Source organism: Meleagris gallopavo, chromosome 2 (assembly GCF_905368555.1).
Source record: "Meleagris gallopavo chromosome 2, MGAL_WU_HG_1.1, whole genome shotgun sequence".
In the NCBI taxonomy this organism is placed as follows: Eukaryota; Metazoa; Chordata; class Aves; order Galliformes; family Phasianidae; genus Meleagris; species Meleagris gallopavo.
In genome coordinates this window covers 54,055,783-54,078,999 of record NC_139405.1, presented here as the reverse complement: position 1 = coordinate 54,078,999, position 23,217 = coordinate 54,055,783, and the positions used below count along the sequence as shown (strand labels likewise).

General features: G+C 40.5%; 1 protein-coding gene across 1 annotated transcript; it reads right to left on the bottom strand.

Annotated features, from left to right (window-relative positions):
• Positions 1 to 3: 3 nt before the first annotated feature.
• IFNGR1 (interferon gamma receptor 1) lies at positions 4 to 19,396 on the bottom strand. The gene is made up of 7 exons (XM_085217210.1): positions 19,185 to 19,396; positions 13,066 to 13,180; positions 12,662 to 12,834; positions 11,824 to 11,984; positions 10,905 to 11,082; positions 9,714 to 9,829; positions 4 to 5,087 (listed from the first exon to the last, which is right to left on the bottom strand). Exons 1-7 carry the CDS (start codon positions 19,270 to 19,272, stop codon positions 4,587 to 4,589), a joined length of 1,332 nt encoding a protein of 443 aa, XP_085073336.1. The 5' UTR covers positions 19,273 to 19,396; the 3' UTR covers positions 4 to 4,586.
• Between the last annotated feature and the right edge of the window lie 3,821 nt (positions 19,397 to 23,217).

Genomic DNA, 23,217 nt, shown 5'->3' with positions numbered 1-23,217 from the left:
CACTTGTCTTTTGAGGTTTTTTAATTCCATATACAAACATTTTTAATATTTACACTGGTAATAAAATTGAGACAGGCTCACTGCAGATGGTTTCTGAAGATAGGAAGACTTGGGTTAGACATTAAGGAAATGCTTTCTAAGGACGACAACTGCTTGAACAGATTGCCTGGTGGCTTTGTAGAGTCTTTAGATAGATGCGAAGAAGGAACAACACCCACCTGGGGAGACAAACCTGTGGAGGTCCTACACAGTCTGATGCTTGCACCCATTTAGAGAACACAGAGTGTAAGAATAAAAACAGACTTTCTATTTTAAGGACTGAATTTTTAAAAACCAGACTTAAAAAAAAAAATCTATGCAGGTTAACTATAGGAAATCTGTATTTTGGGTTCAGTAACTTGGAAGATGAAAAGGTGCATTTAAGAAAAGACATGCTGAAACTACTAATATGAATTCAGTGCAATAATTCTATCCACTAGTACTGAACTGTTTACATGGCACCATTTCAGAGTAGTCAGTTATTTCAAGCCTTAGTTGAGAAAACAGGTTTTTGCGATGACACCTTATTTCCCAGAATCCAAACTAGTGATGGGCTACATACAAACTTATCTAAGCAACCTGGGTGCTGCATTTTGTTCTCACAGATGCCAACAGATTTGTAAATAACTATTTCTAAGCTACATTATTTATGCAGAAAAATTATAAATCCGGAACATTTTACGCTTCTGCGCCAGCACAGCACAGCGGACTGCTGCAATACTTAATTGCGGGGGAGTTGGAGCAGATGACCTCTAAGGGTCCCTTCCAACTCAAACCACTCTGTGACTAACTACTGAGTATAAAACCCTTCAACGTCTGTGCAAAAAGGACAGTGAAAGCAGCTCTTAAAGAAGTTGCTAGGCAATAGCCCCAAAGGCTGTGATGCATGTGGTTTTACAAAGAACAGAATGTTCTGAGGTCTTACACTCCAACTCCCAAATCATCTGTAGGAGACAGGAAGAGAAGGATGCTGAGCAGCCATAACGAGTAAAAAAATCACCTAAAACAGCTAAAAGTGGTAAAAACTTCCCTGTGTGTCATACTGAATAGGTGATATTTTGTGTCAGTAAGCAGCAAGCATGTTAAGTGCTTTTGACCCTGCAAGTCTTAGGCTTCTTAATATCCATTGACAAAGTGCTATAAACAAATATTTGGGAGCTTAAGCAAAGCTTTTGTTTTCACCAAAAGAATATGAGCTTATTCATTTAAATACATTCAATGGATAAATGAAAACGTATAGCTAAATACTACCTATTCTATCTTCAAACCATGGCTCAATTTTTTGGTACTGTAGAGCTGCCATAGCAATGCTGTGGCTAGTGAGGCTTTTCCACATTCCTTGCTCCAAAAAAATTTCACACTGCAGTTGTTGGGAGCCAGGTCATATCCTAGCAGAAATACCATCATGCACTTGATTTGGTCTTAGTTTTGCTCTTAACATTCCTGCTGACAACTGCTGTAGAAAGGCCTGGGGAACACGAAGCTTACTGGCCCACAGAACATCTTGAACGATCCAGAAAAGACAACGTATAATGCAGTAGTATCAAAGAGTGGTGGGGGAAAAAAAAACAAAACACTTGGTCTGCCTGCTCTCAAACAGGCAAAAAAATGCCACTTCTCTTCCAGCAAAAATTTAACTTCTGTTAAATAAGAAATACTTTTCCAGAATAGCAAACACTTGGGGAGTTATTCTGTTCACAGAGATCCATGATGCCTACTCTCAGGCAATAACTTTTCTAACAGTGGCAGGATACCAACAAGGAGTTAAGAATGTAAACCTCACATTTCCAAGAACTTACATACTTATGACAATAGTTTTGAGGCAGACACACTAAAGGGAACATCTACAACAGCTAAGTTTTTATCTCCTTGGGGTACAGTAGCAGTTCAGGACAAAGCTGAGAGAAGGAAAATAAGGTACAAAGTATGCTAAGCTGAAATATGCTGAGCATTAGCAAAGGAAAGAGTTATTCAACAAATTAATATCTGGTCACAACCTTCATTCCCTAAAATAAGCTAATGCAATTGCTTCTAAGACCTACTTTTCCCTTCTGAACCTTGAGGCAGACCTAAGTTAGATTTAGGCATTTAGCTAAAATCTGTCAAGTCCTGAGGTATTCCTGGCTGTTCCTATTTATAAACAAACAAAGCCTGAAAGAAATAACACTGAAAGAATGAAAGCACCTTGAAGCTCTGCAGAAAATATCTCCTTGGCAGAACAGACTGCTAACAGTACATGTCAGTGGAGAACCATGCCATTAACTTAGAAGTCAGCTCAACTGAAGGTTCAACTGCAAGTTATTTCTAATTTTCAAAGCTTTTGTGTAACACCAAGAGTTGTTCTCTTCACATCTGCAGTAACGACATCCATACAGTAGTGGACTCTGAGCAGTACTTCACTCACAATGCCTTCTAGGAACTCGAACCAAACACGACAAAAAACAACTCACCATAGGGTCTCACTACACTTGACTGTAACAAAGGAACAAATCACAGCCAAGTAACACATTAATCTTTCTAGCTGCGTTCTCCATTATACCACAGTTACAGAATTCACCTGTTTGATTTGTTTTTTCCTAAACTAATAATGGAACTGTTATCTTCCTGTGAACAGAGAATGGGAAAAATTGCTATTGTCTTTAAACCTTTGGGAATTCAGCATATACAATTGTGGTCAATGTCAGTCATCTGCAAGAAAGGAAGCAGTCCAGTAGCTGCCATATAAGCTTTACATTAGGAATACTCATGCCACTGAAAAATATAAAGACAAAAGTACATCTTCCTCTAAAACAGCCTGCTGTAACAAGCAAACGTTTCTGATATACCGACAAAAACGATCTTTTAAAACAAAGACAGTTTTCTACACGCACTACCTCAAGCCTGTGTTTTACTACCTGTAAAAATATACCTTTTCTTCAAACTAACCTTTATTAAGTATTATCATAAACGTTTCCTACAATCAGATTAAAAAAGAAAAAACACCATCAAATGTGGACTCAAGGGCAAATAACTGATTTGTAGGCATCAGACTTACAAAGTTTTTAAATAGAAAAAAAAAAATTCACATCTTTTACTTTTCAAAATTATAATCTTGCATGACAACATCCAGAGCAGATGACAGCGATGTAAGAACTTCAAATTATCACACTACTTCTCAGTTGTCTTGAGATTTTTTTTTTTTTTTTTTTTTTTTTTTTTTTTTTTTGAGTGTTTACAGTTTGCTGTAGTTCCTAGGGGAAGTTCTTTACTGTGAGAGTGGTGAGGTGCTGGAACAGGCTGCCCATAGAGGCTGTGGATGCCTCATCCCTGGAGGTGTTCAAGGCCAGGTTGGATGGGGCCCTGGGCAGCCTGATCTAGCATTGAATGGGGAGGTTGGTGGCTCTGCCTGGAGCAAGGCGGTTGGAACTTCATGATCCTTGAGGTCCCTTCCAACCCTGGCTATTCTGTGATTCTATGATTTATGATTCCTGAGTTATATCATGAAAATTACTGCCTTTTTGTCATTTTTTTTTTACTTGCTGCAAAAAATGTGATTGGTGGAAGTAATGCTGGTTTCTATTAGAAAACTCCACATTTTTCTAAGATTTAGGAAGAATATGCTCTGGAAGAAGACATGCATTTTTATGCATCTTATGCAGTTGGAAAAAACTTCCCCTCTTCCCAAAGAATCTGTGTAACTGCCTGTGCCTGTTACATGCTTCTTTCTTTCCTACCCCTCACTCGTAAGGGCCATCTAGTACACTTATATGGGAGCTACCCAAAATGTGACGTTTCCACAACACATGTAGGCAGCTGGATGCAGCCATACAGAGATTTTAAAGAACAGCTTTTCATATCACAAGACTTGTGCTTTCAAGTTAAAACAAAAAAAAGGTTTAATATTTACTCACTGAAATGTGCTAAGTAATGGCTCTGGTACACACCTGCAGTTGCAGAAAAGAGCATAAACAACTGGCTCTTGGCCACGGAATCAAATTCTTAAGTGACACAGGAAAAAGTTACAAGTGCATTCTTACTTAAAGGAAATACTAGGATTTCTTAGTACTCTTCAAGCACTTTAGAGAATGCAAATATAAGGAAGAAAATACCTCCAAAAAAAGTTGAATTTTTCTAGCACATCTCTGTCATAACCAAGGACTCGTTAAGCATTTAGTTCATTAACTTTGAAAAGGTACTTGAAACAGAAGGGAACAGTTGACAGAGCAGCTCTTTTTACACTCCCCAATAAAACCTTTGCTCTTCATGAAGTACTGTTCAAACAACACAGTTATTTTGTTCAGAGAAGAAATAGTAAACCATGTCCTACACACAAACTTTTCTGTAAGAGACAGGCTATCATGAATTTTTCCCCAATGTTTTTAATACAGTTTTCAGGCACTATTCTCAGTTCCATTTCAAGATTCCATTGCATTAAGTTGCATACTGGCTATGCTGTTTCCATCAGCACAAGCACAACCTGTAGACATCCAAAACATAGCCCAGACTCTTCATTCTCTTCAGTAATGCTGCTGTTTACAAGCTCTGGTTAAACACTTCAGCTATCCCAGTTATTCTGTTGACCTGTATGCAATCACAGGCTGTTCTTCACCAACATCTATCAACATATCTAACGGCACATGAGGCTTGTCATAGCCAGAAAACTTGGGACAGCTGCTTGGAATGACTGCTTGTCGAATTTCTGTGTCAGAAATCACTGGACCTGAGGAGTTACTACATACATCTGTTTGGCTGCTATCAGAAATGAAATTACTTTCTTTTTCTTTATGATTCTGTTCAACATCAGAAGGTGCTTCTGTATCTTCCCGCACAGAGGTCTCTTCCACTTTGTCTGATGCCTCCAGAGGAGGACCAGAAGATGTTCTTTCACTGAAATTCTCTGGAGTGACAACTTCTTCTTCTGACTCCATATTCAGCAAGGCTTCATCATCATTCATTGATGATGGGACACTCACAGATGGGACTGGCATGACGCTTACTGCACAAATGTCTTTTGCTTCTGATCTTGATTCAAAGCTGTTGTCTGCATTCAGGTTTCTTATCACACTGACCTTAAGTGAGGAAAAAAATACATTACTTTTACTTTCACTTATCTATTAATTCAGTGGTTTTAACTTCTGTTGAAGCTTAGAGCGTTAAAAAAAGAAAAAAAAAAGATACAAGTTTGGAACACAGACTGAATTACAACCAATTCCAGCAGAAATTAGCAAAATGACAATGTGGCAAGGTCAGCAGCCTGTATCTGTGACTCCAGCTGTTTCATTAATGCTTTTATACAACCTTTCCAAAATGCTTTCTACATGCAAGTACGTATGCAAAGACCAAATCCATTTCATGCGTGTAATTTTCACTCATTGTAATTTAAGTCGTTTGAAGTTTAGAGTGGAGAAGAAGAGACAGGGGAAGAAGAAAATGATATAACACTCCTCCTCTTGAATTTGCTGTGGACCTTTACACCCTGTAGCTAATTTGTAATGACTAATATTTGTGGCAAGTGTCTCATCTGGAAGGGGAAAGATCTTTGGAAAGAGATTTTTACAGTGATTTAAGAACCTGCACACATTCCCAATGGCTGCATTTATGCTGAAGACTGCTTGGTTATTTCTCCTGTATCACTAAGCACTGGCTCAATGCTGCAACAGACTTTAAAGCTTCTATTGCAGTAAGAAACATTAAGTTCTTCAACAGCCAGGCTTGAGCTTGCTTTAAATCATTAAGACATCCCTTCAGGCTGTTTAGATTCTCCTGATTTAAGTTATTTTTAACAATATATATGAAGAACAAGGATAAACTTTTAACTGTATAATGTTGCCCTCTAAAGCTACAAGAAAGCACGGAGAGAAAGGGTTACTCAATTCAAAAATCCTTTTCCAAATTTCCTAGTTAGTCGTGTATGTATATTTCAGGCTATAAGCTACTTCTTGCGAGTTAAATTCTTTTTGAGATACAAATGGTCACTGTTTTTTGAGACGACCTAGAGCGTAATTTGACTGAAAAATATAAGTTGAAGAAAAATTGGGAAGAAAGAGATGTAGGTTGGGATTAGAAAAGGGTGAAAAACAGTGCTGTTTCAGTAAAGCTCCTAATAGGCAAAAAGAATCCCCCAATCTGTGTTTGCATAAGAACTGTGAGCACCTTCACAACCAAATGATCAAATCTGACTGCTTTACAAGCATATTCCTTGTTTGGAATACGTGAGACTGTATCTCTACATTCCTACTTGGCATGGTGTGCTGACTTCACTAGAGCTGATACCTTTCCTGCATCTCTCCCTTCAACCTCAAAACTTTCCCCTCAGTTGCCATGATACCCATTTATGGTACTGTGTATGCTGGATCATGCTTGCCCAAGGTTGCCCCAGGAGGTTGTAGATGCCCCATCCCTGGAGGCATTCAAGGCCAGGCTGGATGTGGCTCTAGACAGCCTGGTCTGGTGGTTGGTGACCCTGCCCATGGCAGAGGGGTTGAAACTAGATGATCACTGTGGTCCTTTTCAACCCAGGCCATTCTATGATTCTGTGATTTTCACCCACTTCTGAAGCTTCAGTCCTAAAATACATTAAAAGGGTGCCTTGTACTCTACAAAGGTACTGCATCTCACAGTACTGGCTGGGAATGCCTAGAGAAAGACCCCAAGAATAAAATCAGTGCTTCTGTACAATTACATCTAAGACTTGTGTCTGTGAAAAGGAAACCAGTTCTCTGTCTGTGATACAAGACATTTCTGTTCCATAAAAGAAGGAAGCCATGCAAAGGAAAAACCCTTGTGGACTTCCTGGTAGCAAAGGTTCCTTGAGAGTTACTTAGTCATAGATTTACAACACAATTTAGTAGTTCATGAATTCATTACTAGCTTCAAATAGAAGAACTTACTACAATAACTGTAATGATACTCAAAGCATCTCCAGGAACAAGTGCAATTAAGATCTGGGTTAGTATCTCAAAACCAGTGTTTACCATAAATGAGTTAATATTTTTCCTTTGTGCATACTACCAGTAACAGGCACTGCTATCAGCAGCTTTACTAAGGGCTTGTCCACCTACACATTCCCAGCAACTTTCAGGAGCAGGTTTCCTGGAAGAGCATTTAAGAGATCTATTCCAAATCGTATTAGAACACTGAAATCTACACAGCCCTTGCGTAATTTCACAATGCTGGCTGAATGTGCAATTACGAAACTACGTTGCTGTCCTCTAAGTGTCCACAGGGAAAAAAAATCCTTCACAAATGTTAATGAGCTAACTTCTTTCTTTTAAGACAGTAATTGTTTATGGCAAATATCAATAAGATTTACAGGGACAAGCAATTACGGTTTCTTCAAATTGAAAAATATGTCATGTAATCCTAACAACCAAAAATCCAGTCACAAACTGACACCATTTCTAAGTGTTTTTCTAAGTGTTATGCAAATACAGTGAGAGAACACAACCATGTCATCCCTTCACACTCAGAAAAAGCATCAGCAGCTTGCAGAAAAGTTGACTTAAGCATGAGGTAAAAATGCGTGTTGATGCTTTTTGATGAGGCTTTGCCTTGGGGAGTTAGTGTGTTCTCTTCCTACTAAAACACTTTCCACCATTTAAAGATAAGAGACACTGAATAAAACACAGCAAAGTCGAAGTAAACAAAGATGGCCACAGCTTATCAGTAAGTTAAGGACTGGTTCCTCTTAAAGTGGATAAACTGCTAACATAAATCTTACAGTAAGAGTCTGCTTCCACATGAAGGACAAGTTGGAATGAATGAAGATGACTGGAAGGAAACAGCATCTTGAAATACTCTTTGTGAGGTAACTGGATGAAAACGAATGGTTCTCTCTGCAGCTAGATGGCTGAAACATCAGATTCCTGTCATCCAGCAGTACACCAGCATCATGAATTATTGTTAGGAATCTGTCCCATTGCACTAGATTTATATTTCTTGTGGGGCCCTGTTATGAACAAGGGTGTTTCAAACATTTAAAGTAACACTTTCTCTAATGGTAGTGACCATTTTATGTCTATACCGAAAGACCTGAACGTGACTGACATGGCACTCTTGGGAGGTCCTGAACAGCATCATGACAATGTTATAAAAGCTCTTGTGATCTAAATGACAACGGATTTTCTCCCCTTATTTGCCTGTGAGATCTCAGCAGCTAGGACAGCCTTCTGATGTAGAATTTCAGCCTCCTGAAAGTCACTCAAATGACCTGATTGTATAGCATCTAACAGAAGCAGATCACTGGAAGGCAGCAGATTTACAGTGGGACATCTTGCCTACAGCCCTCCGACACTTGGAAAGACTCATGAGATTTTTCACTCTCAGACAAGATCTATTATTATTTCTATTATTTCTTGCATTAGTTATTCATTAAATTAATAATCTAAGGTATTTAAAATATAATTTTAATTGTACAAAGATAAACCATAAGTTATTAATTACTCATTTTGCATTCCCAATACTATTCATATCTCACGTATTGAAATAATTCTTATGAGTGCTGCAAATCAGACTGTCTGCACAACTCAGTGGACTAGATGACTGCTTAGGACAAAGGGACCTAGTGTAATTTGCTAGGACATCTTAATTTAGTCAGAGCAATGTCACCTGCTAACATTCTATTCCAAACAAAGCAGGCTCCAGGAAGGTAATAGCTACCCTGCATTATGTGTCACTTTAAGAGTCCTGAAGTTGAAGAATGTGGAATGTCTTTTCACTAGAGAAGTCTTTATGAGACTTACTGCCAAGATACAGATTTGATATGATTATCACTTAAGAATTACTACTACCTCACATGACAGTTCTTGAAAATTGTTTCAGTTGCTATTGGTTGTTCAGCTAACAAGACACCATAAGGCAGTAGAATGATACTTGCCAGACATTCACTCTTGCTTGCTATGAAAGCACTGAGGCTTCTACTGCTCTTCAAGCATTCTGCTACAGAGAGCTTTTAAGGTAGAGCCGATCCTCTTCCCTGTAACTGCTCATTGTGAGAACCTATTTCCCCTAGTACTTTTTCCTCTCTTTTTCCACAGTGTTATTACTTCTTTTTTTCCTTCTTACTCTGCACATCACTAAGAACATTGTAATATTCAGCAGTATTACAGTATTATTATGTAATGAAGGAATCTCATGCACATCCAGTGACAGGACAAAAAGCAACGGGCACAAAACTCAAACATATGAAATCCTAACTATCATAAGAAAACAGCCTCCTGCTGCAAAGTTATTAGAACCCTAGACTAGGTTGCCCACACAGGTTGTGGAGTCTTCTTCCTTAGAGATGTTCAAAACCCCAGTGGGTGAAGTCTGGGGCAACCCACTTGAGCAAAAAACAAGACAACCTCAAAAAGTATCTTCTAACCTCAATAATTCTTGTGTCTCTGCTACTACAGTGAATACAAACCTGCCTATGCCCTCACAGATGGTTTTTGGGAACTAAGTTCTCAAAATAGATCAAGTAATGTTACATCAGTTAAACAGTGACCAAAGTCTAATCCTAAAGCCAATGCAGGACAACTGATTGTAGAGGCAATCAGAATCTTAAGTCTGGTATAAATTCTGAACTTCTGTGTGATCATGGCACAAACAACCAAGATGACCATAAAGGTGTTGTTGTTATAAAAAAATAAAAAAATAAAAAAATACCCAGTTTGAGATGACAAATCTGACACAGATAACAAGGCTAAACTTACCAAAGATTTAGGCAGCTTTATGTTTTTCTTCCTTAGCTTCTTGCAGCCATAACGTACTGTCAAAATTAGCCCCATAATCACTACAATTGTAGATACAATTATAGTAATTAATGTACCTAGGAAGGTAGAACAAATTCCATTAAGAAGTTGGGAAAATAAATATTATACCATTTAGGAAAACGTGAATTTATCGATTTATTGCTTTTTTTCCCCCACTCAAGAGAACTTGTAAAACAATACACAAAAATCAATAAAAATTGCAACAAAAGATTTTCGATATATCCAACAGTCATGCTTTTATAGAAGTAAAGGAATTAAATAACTGTTTCTTTTTCCTCCTTAGCAAGTCCATATGGGAACAAACTTTTTTTAAAAAAAGCCAACACATTCTACATGAGATATCCTATTAACTGACATAAGAATTGCTGCACATAATCTTTGTGCAATCAAATTGAAATGTGAAATTTTCCACAATGCAGAATTGTTATCTAAAACTAATAGGGGTCCACTAGTCCAATTTTCCTTAGTCTTCCCCCTCAACTACACTGTTCTTCCTGTGCATAACAAACAAACAAACAAGAAAAGAATACATGACTGATTTTAGAAATTTCCTCTTTTCCCTGATGAAGTTTAGAACCACGATGGAGTAATTAAAAAAAAAAAAAAAAACTGCCAAACTGTAATAGAGATACAAAATTGAGACACTAACTCCCTTCATTCCCTTTAATTAAGAAAAAAATAGATGATACCTCAATTTTATTACAAATTCAGAGTCACTTCAAGCTCCAGAATGTCCACACGCATTTTCTTCAGTGATATGATTCAGCAAGATGCCATTTATTAGAAGACAGGGTCAGTGTTTCCAAAAGCCATATAACTCAATGAACAACTCATTTGTCATTTGTTAATTACACAAATGATCAGGTGCAAAGAAAATACGTTTTAGGATATCAGCGAGGTTGGAAAAGTACCCAGGAAAATCAAGGTTACTTGAAAATAATACATAATCTTTAAACGCCTTTAGAACTGGGAGAGTGCATTTCGAAAAGAATGATCACGCTTTTCCTTTTTTCATACTCTCCCATAGATATCCAAGTGATCCCATGGCTGCACCACAGCTTCAGCAACTTGCTGTATCAGATCTCTGATCAGACTCAATAGATTCTTTGTACAATTGAAGAGTCTGCTTACTCCAAGCCTGCTCGGGAGGAACCCAAATGCAACTTTCTTCCGACTGGGCACCAACTATCAGATCATCATAAAAATGTCCGTTTGCTGAAACACAGTACATGGAACCTTCAGAAGGAATTGGGATGCTCAGGCTACATTCACTCATCTCACAGTCTGCTACAGTGAAATTTTTTCTGTTCTAAAAGAAAAAAAAAAAATCAAAATAAGGTCCTATCATATCATTTGACTCAATACAAATGTTACAGTATCTTCTAACACTTCTAAAATGGTACAATAACACTATTAGATGTAGCTCCTACAGATACATGCCTTGCCATTTCCTAACAGCTGGAAACTTGAGATACCAATCTGTGAGCCATCCTAAAACCTTCCGCTTGATGAGATTGTGGTGCTTTCATCAACAATTTTCAGACGCATCCAAAACGTGCTCTATCCATATTCCGTACCTTCATCCATAATTCATAGTTACAAAAAGCAACTCTAACCTACGTACTATCATTTTCCCAAAGTTCACCCTCTACGACTCTAAGTAATGTGGTATTGATGCTTTGAAGATTAACCTCGTGAAATGAAAGGTCTATTTAAACAAGTGAAAGGAGCACAAGTGAAATTATCCATGTTTTGGCAGGTATGTAGAAATAATTGTGTGCGATGCGGCATCCTTGTAGTTTGTGTACAGCTACTGCAATTATCTGACTATTGTTAGAAAACATGCAAGTGGACAACTAACATTCAGACCTTTAAATCATCTCTTCCATCACGACCCACATTTCAGAGCTTCAGCATTATTCTGTTACATTCAACTATTTTCTTGGTATCTGTGGGCTGGGTGTGTCACGGAGAGCAAACTCCTTGCTAAGCATTTAAAACACACAAATGTATTTTTATTTTGAATTTAATTTTTCACTTTGAAACTTACCTCAGTTTCTCTATTTCTAAACATCACCAAGTATGAGAGCTGTGAATAAACATCTTCAAGCCAAGGCTGAACCTCCACAGATGGAAATTCAGGATTGTAAATATCAACTATGATTTCAGCACCGTGCCTTGAGAGATTCAGCTTTGGTGGTCCAATTTTTCCTGCAACACATTTTACCTTTGCTATTAGGCCAAAATTTTTAACAGAGTATTGAAAAAAAAAGAAATTCAACAAAACAAGCTAAGTATAGCTAAATTCCTAAAATTCAGTATAGACTCGAGAAGATCAATACATTTATTTTGAATGCTATTAATATCATATAGTTGCAACACTGGGAAATAAGAGGCATTTCATTATGTTAGTGAATCTGCTTCTAAAATGGAACTAACAAATTACCATTATGAAATCCAACTTGTTATCTGGGGCTTTATTGTCCAAGTATCACGTACCAATTGAATACAACTTCTAGATGCCCAAAAGTCCACAGCATCTGAGGGCAATTTCTTACCCTATCCCAGTATCTGTTCCACCAGGCGAATACATAAGAAGCATGCAAGGAATGCACTGTCATCATCACTTCTCTCTGCTTTTAAAGCTTCTAAAAAGATCTTCAAATACACCAGTGACAGGGCAAACAAGTCTCTGCAGAGGCAGTACTACAGAAGTTTCTACTGAACAATCATCATGCTTCGCTCTGCCCTGGGCTCCTGACCTTATGAGACATAATAATACAGCACAAAAGAATACTTCTATTTATTTAAAAAAAGGGGAAAAAAAAAAAAAGAAAAAGAAAAAGCTGGGAGAAAATTTACAAGATTTAGTTTATGATGGAACTTACCATGTCTTTGCAAAACAAACTCATCTGTCTCAACGTACTCAGATTGTTGTGATCCAACAACGGCTTTAATACGAAACCAGTAAGACAGAAAAATTTCCTCTATTTCCTCTGATAGATCGCAAGAAGTAGCTGAGATGTTCACACAAGTTGAGACAGTCGTATAGTTGCCAAGGCTGTAAAAAGATCAAGAAAAAGCTATTAATTATACACCACAGGATAATACTGAACAGTACACTGCCTGTGATAAAATAACAATAGACAAATTTTGGCTCAATTTACACTTAGGAAACCTTCATTCTACAGGACTTCAGGACAAAAAAACAAAACTGTTTCCCCTGGACTGGTTGTTTTTGCCCTTCAAGAAAAAAAGAGGTGCAGGAAATGGCGAAAGAATATGAACTTACTGGTAAGGTTTGACTTCCACAACAAAATGAGGAGTTTCAGACACGGTTGGGTACTGCCAGTGCAAGACAGTTCTGAAATTTCTGGATGTGACTAAAGTCCCTGTTGGTGAAGGCACTGGAAGAAACAAAACAATTGCACTTAGTAAAACATGAGAACTGTCAAATATATTACTTTATTATTTGGAAAAGGCAACATGCTAGAAATGGCTGGAAAAATTAGACTTGAAAATTGGAGATTATTCCTCTAAATGGACCCTGTTTGCCACCAGTACAAACACATTTGAGCCCTGCATGCTGATTTACTTTTTCGTGCAGAGACAGTTTTCTTCTTGTTTGCAACCCAAAACATCAGATAACCCACGCCCACTGAAAACATGTCCACCAGAGAGCACATATCAGGTTCATCATCTGTGCAATGACACAGCTAAGTCAATTACACAGATAAAGCAGGACAGACAGTGCGTGTGTTCTGAAGTTAGAGGAGATTAGCTCAACTCCTGTAGATTTCGTTGCTCTTCAGAACTGAATCAGACAGGTGGGGCTGCGCAGGGATGTTACCAAAGCTGCAAAATCCAGGCTCTGTGTTCCAGAGGGTCCTAATGTCTCCTAATACAGCCTTGCCAAAAGACAACTGGTCTGCTGGGTAAAGCTTGGATTCAAAGTGAACTTCTGACATGGACATTTCTACATCCCCAGCAGTATTTTTTTTATTTTACTTTTTTTTTAAGTGTGTGATAATAAAAAGCTACTAGCATTTGTAAGGAATTTGAACACTGAAGTTAGCATGGAGCTCCATGCTCAAGAGATCATTTGAAGTACATTCAATAACATCAGAGGTAAGGTAATAAGTGACAAAAATAAGAAGTAGCACTGATATTTTCCTCATACAGCGAACTTCTGTTCTGAGCACCAACAGCAGCAGGGGCACTGGGGAGCAGCTGCAGGGGAAGGAAAATTACATGACCCTGTGACTATTAAAGGCTGCTACGCGGCATTCAGATGAGGAAAAATGAAGGTTACTCAGCTATTTTAACTGTCACATCTTAGCTTCTCAATTTCTGATTCTCAATGTCCGATTCTGTTGATTTAGCTTTTGTGAGATGATGAAAGATAGCTCATATTTGACCTGCCCGTTCGGAACTTCTCACAAAACGAAGCTCATTTCACTTTGCGATTTATTGAGGGAAAGTAAACAATTTTCATGTCTTGAAAACAAGACCACAAAGACAGCACTTTACAGAAAGTAATACAGAGAGGTTGAGATATGCTATTAACCACGAAGAGGTGATACACGTAATAGACGTCACTCTGCGAACGGTGCTGCGGTTTAGTTCTTTTACAGCGTGTACGAAAGTGGTATTCAGTTATTGGAAAAAAGGAACACAATCATCAATTTCTCAACCACAAGAAAAAAAAGGTGACAAATTGACAGAAGAGGTGTCAAGACACACGAATGCCATATTGCGTCCCAAAATGTAAATACTTGAGGTAGTAACTCTTGTGAAATCTTACTGTTGTGTACTACTGTAAGAATAGAACTGCTTTTAGCAGAAGAGTAGGAAATGAAATTCCAGGAGATATTTGAATCATCAGCAGAAGCTACATGGATTTAGCTGTTCAATTACACAACATTTTGCTTTGTCCTCCCTTATGCTGCACCATATAAGACATTCAAATAGTTCTAGTTCACTCCCAGTTCAAAACGTGGTGATTTCTACCTGCAATGAGCCCTATCCACCTTGACCTCTAATAAAATACAATATTTCAATAAATAGAACAAGGTTTGCCTTGTAGTTAGTAGTAATGTTTGACTGATGTTTTTGAGCACCGTACCATATATTGTGTGCCACTACCGGATTAGTTCTGTGAGCTATTTGGTAGAGCACATAGATAAGTACACTTCTTTGGTAAGCTAGGTTCATTTTACTTTGGAAAACATTTTAAAATACATGTATTATTTCTAGCAGCCTGAAACCTAGCAGTATATACATGCAGTAGGACAAAAGTCTTTCAGTGGCTTTTAATCTCCTCCTATATGCATTTCCTTCCTGTCCGCTACGCAGGTTTGCCAAAGACATAGAAGTCTCCAAAGTTCTAATATTTTAATGAAGATAACTGCACACTTGAGATGATATTTGATTTTATACACAGACACCACAGTACCCATCACATCTGCAGAGGTCTCTGCCACCAACATGGGAATATTAGTTAGTTTGCAGTGTTTATATATGAACAAGTAAGTATCTACGTTGCTCTCTGAGTTATGCATGTTTGTTACGCTGCTTAAACTGATGCTGGTGAGAGTTTGCTGAGATCAGCTTTGTGGTTGCATTCCCACTTCTGTTCTTCTCTGTTAGGTGCTCATCTTCAAAGTCACCCTGAGGTAACACTTGTGCATGCTCTCAGCCTCTTGCTACTCCTATCTTTACTTTCTGACATTTTTCTTTACTCTCAAAATCCAAAGAGATCTAGTTTCTTTTAGTCAGGTTAAAAGAAAAAAATAGATCTCATTGGCTTACCCTCTCCCTTTATTCCATAGACCTAAGGTTCCTTGAATGCATTTTCATAATGCACGTACCTAATTCTATTTCTGTGCAAAATCACGGTTGCTAAAGTCTCTGTTGCTTTTCTGTCAGCCTTTACAAAGTTAAAGATCCATCCTTCTGGGTCGCTGGCTAGGACAACAGTGTGCCCCCTTATGTCAGCCCTGTGCTCCATCTGAGCCTGTACATCCACCTTAACAGCACTCAGAAAGGGTGGCAGCTTTGGTGCCTCCACAAATACAAAAAAAAAAATCTGTTTCTCCTTAGCCCATCAACACTAATGAAGGAGAAGAAAAGGCTAAAAAATCCAGGTAAATCCGCACGACCCCGACAACAGTTCTGCAAGACCACAGTGATCACAGAATCGCCACGGCTTAGGCTGATAAGGACCTCAAAGACCACCCAGTTCCAATCCCCCTGCCGTAGGCAGGGCTGCCAACCACTAAATTAGGTGCTAAATAAGGTTGCCCAGGGCTGCATCCAACCTGGCCCTGAGTGCCTCCAGGCATGGGGCATCCACAACTTCGGTGAGCTGTCCGTGCCAGCACCTCACTGCTTCTTTCTGTGAAAAACTTCCCCAGCATCTAATCCAAATCTCCCCCCCGTGCAAGAAAAAGCAGAAGGTTGCACAAAGGCAACATATACCCTGGGAAATGGACTGGAAGCAGCCTGGAGATGAGATTCTGCACCCTGGCACTAGAGTAACTGTGGCAGGGAGCAGGGCAGGTTGGCAGCAGGCTGCCAAGGTGCAGAGGATGTTGGTCCTGCAACCTGTCTGGGCCACCCCTGGGGTGACAGCAGCCATGTAGCACACACTGTGAGGTGGATGCTCACCTTCACCTGCTTTCATTTACTCCTCTAAAGAAACTCGGGGCATACACCTCAACTGTAACACCACTCCTCTTCCTTGGTGGTATATTCTTAATGAAGTTACTTAAAGTCAGCTTGAATTAGAGCTTGCAACAGCATTTCAGTGCATAAGGTTCTATCAGAAGTTCTTAAATTCAAGAAGGCAAAGACATTCATTTACAGATGAAAAGAGTACAAAGACTGGGGGTAACATTTTAAGTTGTCCCGCAGTGCTTTTAAAATTGTTGTTTATGACTGAAAGCTAATAGAGGTAATATGCTGTATGAACTGGTGTTAGACCTAGATCAATGTCCTAAAGAAAAAAAACATAAAAAAAACAATCCAGGAAGCTGCACAAGATGAACATCTTAAAAACTGCTTTGACAGTAAAATTGAAATACTGTTTTATATATTCAGCATTGCAGTGGAAATACGAAGTCACGGCTTGAACCAGTGATTGAGCACCTGGTGGGAAGGTAGGGCCAACCCAGAGGAGCTCAGGTGTATGCAGTGCACCTGAGTGACTTGAAGGAGTGAAGCCAGGATCTATCCCTTCCCAGACATCATTTAAGGGCTGGCATTGGAGGCAAGAGCATCTCTTGCTGGAGATCCATGCCTAGCTGAGGCCTTCCACAGGTAAACAGCTCTTCCTTCATTTCTGTGTATGCTGCATTTGGGCTTGTTCTCATTTGCTGTAGCCAAAGACTTTGCCACCCTGCTATTATCATCCCATTACAGCATTACACATGCCCATCTACTTTTTATTTTTATACCTGAGAAATCATTAAAATAGAGCACTATTAGAAAATCTGCAGCTGAGAAGAACTGCTATGACTGCCAGTAATAAGAGCCAAAATAACAAACCAAAAAGATAACCACACGCAGTGGTCAGCCACAAATAGGAGGTATACACGCTGTCTGGAAAACTTGCTTCCAAAGCGCAAAACACACCTGACACTGCATGTAGTCTATGTCTACTGTTGCTACTGTAACATTGATCAGAAGCCTCATTCTGGATACAGAAATTTCTGGATACAGAAATACAAACAGAGCCTACAGAGCCTATGTCCAAGAGCCTTACACTACCGATGAGTCACAGGCAGACAGAAGCTGACATGACAACCCAGCTGCAGGCACGTATCAGCTACTCAGATAACAGCTGCCTGCCTTTTCAAGGAAAAGTTACGTCCTGGAGCAATAGATAACTCACAGAAGGGCACTTCCTCATTGCCTGAAGTATATATATCATATATCACCAAGACACCAAAAGTCCTACTGAGTCTGCAGAAAGTAGTTACTCTATCTTAAAGGAAAACATAAACATGTTTCAGAATTCCCATTCTTCTGCTCATGTTTTTCCAATCTATGTTTCAGAATTCCCATTCTTCTGCTCATGTTTTTCCAATCTAATACAGCACATCTGTTTGCATCTGTGTAATAACAGTTTGTCAGTACAGATACAGCCTGTTTCTTCACTGATCTAATACACAGTGATATCAAAATTCCCTTCATTTTTTTGTTAGCTAAAAAAAATAATTTTTGGTCTCTGGACGGTTCAGTTACTGAAGCTATGGCTAACCTCAGGGCTAGTCATCAGGAAAGCCCCTGCTTGTGTTGCCAAAACATAGCTCAGAAGTATGTGCAGTTCCTTTCAGGGTTTGCTGTGCTCATGTAGAAAGAAAGTGCTCAGTTTTCTCTAGGAAGCTTGATACATATTTCAGCTATCCCACAGCAGCCCCAATGAGGCAAGTATTGTGCTGAGTAAGCCTGGATTTCGGCAAGAGGGTGCCCTGTAGCACGTCAGCAGCCGGCCTGCAAGTCTTACAGTCCCAACACCCAGTGGGTGAGCCCCAGCCATCTTCCCCAGTCCTGCCCAGTGCCATGGCTGCCCACACCCAAGTGCCACGAAGCCCCAGCAGAGCTGCACAGCCATAGAATCCCAAGACCACAAGCACATAAACAACAGCTGTACGATGACCTGCCGGCAGTTACTTTAGGTACATGGATCTCTTTTTGGGGGTGGGGCTTAGCAGAGCACTGCTGCTTTCACCTCATGTGCAGGCATGCTCCTACTTTTAAACTCATGCAAGGAGTGCAATGGAGCTCCGTGCCGTTCTCAATACTTAGAAATAAAGTGCGCCTTCTTCAGACGTGAGCCATGACAACAGACAGCTCTCTCCGGTGGTACTGAACTGTCCCGGATGGAAGCGAAACTCACAGGTCCTACTATTTCTCCGGTCTTTATTTATTTGTCACTGTCCCACCTGCTCAGAGTCCAGGCCGGACGCTGCTGGTGGGCCTGAGCACACCTCCAGCCCCGCGTTTGGCTGGAAGCGCCCCGCGGCCACAGGTCCCTAGGCCCTGCTCGAACTCACAGCCGTGCGCTCCCCACCTTTCATTTAAATTTCCAGCTTGCCTCAACACGAGGAACGCATGTAACCCTGAGCGGACAGCGTGCAGCGGCTGCTGCCGGCCCGGCACTGCTCCGCACGCGGCCCGCCCACCGCCAACGCGCGGCCCCCTCGCGTCCCAAGCCCTCCGTGCCAGGACAGCGCCAGGACGGCCGGGCACAGCCTCCATTTTCTCGCTGCCGCCGCGCGCGACACGAGGTGGGCGTAGGGCACCGGCAACGCAGTCCGCTCCGCTCTGCCGCCCTCCCCTCCCCTCCCCTCCCGTCCCTTCCCCCCCCCCCCGCCCCTCAGCGGCACCTCCAACCCAACCCGTTACCTGCGGGCGGCCGCTCCGGGCGGGAGGCCGCGTTCTGGCCGGGCGCCACCAGGGCCGTCAGCACCATTAGGGCCAGCGGGGCCCTCATAGCGCCCGGCGGCGGCGCGACCGCGGCTGCAGCGAAGACCACAGCGAGCCGAGCCGAGCACGGCACTTGCGCCTTGCTCCCGGACGGGAAGAGGCGGGCGCTGAGGCGGAGGGGGCGGGGAGGTGTCCGGGAGTGAGTCTGGGTGTTTTGTGGCTTTGGTTGGTTGTCGTGTTTTTTTTTTTTTCCGTTTGTTTTTGTTAAGTGCTGATACTGCTTTATATCCACCAGCCCTGACCGCTGATAAAACATCCTTCTGCTTTGGTCGTGTTGTGACCCTTTGTAACGCAATTTTGTTAAAAAATAAAAATAAGATTTAAAAAAAAAAAACAAAAAAAACACAAAGTGCCCTTTTCTAGCCTCCCTTCCGCTTCTGTTTGTTTTATGTGACCGCTAACAGTGCTGCTGCTCCTTCCAGTCTATGGGAGCTTTTTATTCCTGGTCGGGGGCCAACGGGGTTGAAAGTAACAGCCTGAGCTCAGAGGACAAAACCTATTGCCCAGAGACATTGAGAAACAGTCCTCTGAGGCCATCTGTGTAGAGGGACCCTCGTTTATACTGAGATTCTAGCCCTTTTTTGCTAATAACGCGTTCACGTTCACTGCCAAAGATCACATAAAATGCTGCCAAGGCAGATGGTGATAGCAGCCCTTCCCATCCTGTTCCCATGCCCCCACCCATCCCCAGTTACAGCAGTTCTGTGCCTCAAACACCCTGTCTGTCTCCCACAGGGTACTTTGTCCCCACATGGAGCCTGGCCAGCAGATAAGTCTTCTTCCAGATACGAAATGAAGGCAGAGCAAGGGATCCCTAACACCCCTGCTTCTTCCTAGGCTTTCAAAGAGACAGAAAGGAGTAAACAGCTAATTGCTGGATTCATTGTGCTTCCTCTTTCTAAGGCTCTCTTTGGAAAAGAATTTCTTCAGCTGCTCCCTTGCCTTGATTCCTTGTCCCAGTCTGTAACCCCACAGAAAGGGGCAGAGGAATTGTTTTTCTTGCTGCCTGCTGCACTATTATCGATGTTTGCAAAACTGAGGAGGCAGCATGACTTGTGAAGGGGCAGTGGATAGGACAAGGGCAGGCTTCCCAAGCTGGCACTGCTTCTAAGAGAACACCTCACTGTAGGGGCTGAAAAACACTGGTGAAGTGGTGCTGGGGATGTAGGACCATCATGGGTTGGAGAACCCTCATCTTCAGCCAAGGAGGATGGATTGTCAAGCTGTGCTCACTCCTGTGCTCCCTGAGCTCCGTTGCAGGATGGACACAGCCATGAGTCCTGTTGCCAACAGCCACAAACCTACCTGCTGGAAGGAGTGTCTGCTCACTGTCATGCAGATGCTGACTGCTTAGATGGTGATATGCCTGCACAGTATTTGCCAACAGATTAAAACACTATTTTGCACAAAAATAAGTGACAGCAAGTTCCAGACAGGGGCTGTTCTACTTCAGGGCAGTGGAATCCATTCCTGCCAGAACTTTACCACCTGGCTAAAATTTTTCCCTATCTTGAATGGTTATATCCTAGAACAGAAATAAATAAATAAATAAATACAAAAATCAAAGCAATTATCATGTATTGTAACTTCCCCTTTATATTGCCTTCTTGTCAGTAGCCCAAATGGCAGTCACATGCCTATGTGTGAGGAAGGTCTTGCAGCAACATATACTTTTCACATCATGGGACAAGCTTCCCCATGTTGTTTGTTTGTTTGTTTTTTAGCTGTCACATAATTCTGTTACAAAATTCTTGTGCCCTCACATCTATGTGCAGCAGCACTCCTTGGGGTTTTGCTGTCTTGCAGAAATAGTTACAGGATGTTCACCTCACTTAGTCAGAAATGCTTATTCCACTGATTCTCAATGACAGCCTTTGCAGATACACACTTTCTCACATACATGCTAGACCTTCAGGGTTTTTGCTTTGAAATACTGCTTGAGGTCCTTTGGAAAACTAAGCTAGAGATGCTTCCAATGTTCCAATGTTTGCAGCTTGTGTGGGAATATTCTTAGCAAAGGTGTGTTTCAAAGCTAGGGCTGCCTCTTATTTAAAGATGGAGAAATCAACATCACAAGTGATTTACCTCTCACCAGCACTTTTTCCCAGTCATTGAAGCACTAACTATGTTCAATTTCAAAGCATACAGACAATCAGACCTCCCTCTGCAGAACAAACAAATGAACAAACCTTACCTTCTCTACATCCTGTGAATCTGTCAGGAAGTTCAGCGATCTTCTCAAGCAGAATTAATTAAAATACACACCTTAATCTTCTAGTATCTTTGCTAATTTTCTAGCAGTTCTTCCAAATTTCTGCCCATTTTGATTTCTCCTCAACAAGTCATTATTTGAAAATCACAGTTCCAGGAAGAAGAGAACTAAAGAAAATAAACCTGAAACAGTCTAAATTGTGGAATGATATTATCAAAGACTGGATTTTCTGCATCACAGAGCACTACATTTTACAATTACTTACTCCAGAAAAGAGAGAAAATGCCCCACCACCTAGGAAATTATATCCTAGAATTTAAGTTATTTTAAATGCCCATGGTGCCTATGCTGTAATTGCCGCGGCACTAAATCCTAAAGGAGGTAGGTAGAGAACATGCCATGAATATCATAGTTCCACCAAATGATCTGGTTGGTGAAGCAGCAGCTGTATTGCTTGGTCACCTCTCCAACAGAGTGGCAGTGACGAGCTCTGCTGGGAAGTCAACCACCAAGCAAATAAAGGCAAAGCAATACTTGAGGCTGAGGAAGATACCTGCCTAAATAGGAAGGTAAAAGAAATCAAAGGGAAAAAAGGTAGCAAGGATTGACTCAGAAGACTGTGTTGTGAGCCAACAAACAAATCTTGTAAAGGTTGCATGTTTTCATTTTGCAGCTGCTCTGCTGTAGCCACTGTGTTGGTACGTGACTTCTCATCCTCTGTTAACTACATTTGGCTGATGCATCTCTGAACATGAAACACATCCTGAGATAAAACCAGCCTAATGGGCAGTATTCTGCATGATGGCTTGTGTACTCTCAGGTAGGAGGTAGCCTGGGGTTGAAAGGAGTCATTTACAGACAGTAGTAAGAGGAGAAGGCCTAACTCTAGCTGGACTAAAAGAAGACAAACCAGGAGATTCTTACTTTCTTGAATATATTAGAACATACTGAGACCCATAAAAAAAATAGGAAGCTGAAGTCAGTTCTTGCATTTGGAATATACTTTTCCTTCTAATACTCTGTATTCTTTTGTGCTTTATAAATGAATGTATAATGCAATCCTTACTGTATGACGGTGTGTCTTCTGATCATATCCTCAGATGCAGGTAAAAAACCAACACATTTCTTTTACTTCATCAGTGGTGACGGGAAGCAGGCTTCCTTCTACTGCTCACAGAGAATATTATGTGAATATGCATATTGTGAAGCAAGGTCTATTTTCTGGAAAGGACAAAGAAATTGTAATGAATTGAAATGAATTCCAGAAAAAAAAAAAGAATTAAAAAAAAGGGGAAAAAAAAGTTAAAGTTAAATATAAAAACCAATTACAAAGTCTATGGGTATACTAATACAAATGGGCTTTAATTTATTTTAAACAAACATTCAAAGAGAACTAAACATCCATTACAATAGGTTGATTGTTGACAGGAAAAGGAAGCTGGGATTTTCCAGTTGTACTCAGCTGTATGCTGTTATCCTTCGGGGCCATTGAGATGGGACTGGGCTCAGTTCAGGGTCCATAAGGAAGATGAATATTCTTGAGACAGGATTTAGTTGGGTTTGACTTTGGATGTGTGTTGCCAAGAGACGTCACTGAGAAATCTCAGATAGCAAAGACTATTTTTTCCCTTGATTTTTCTTTCACGATTTATATTATATATATATTATATCCTGTTGATTTTTTGCAATCATCATTTGTTACCGTGACCCTTTGATGAATAGAATTTGTTGTTCCTGTGT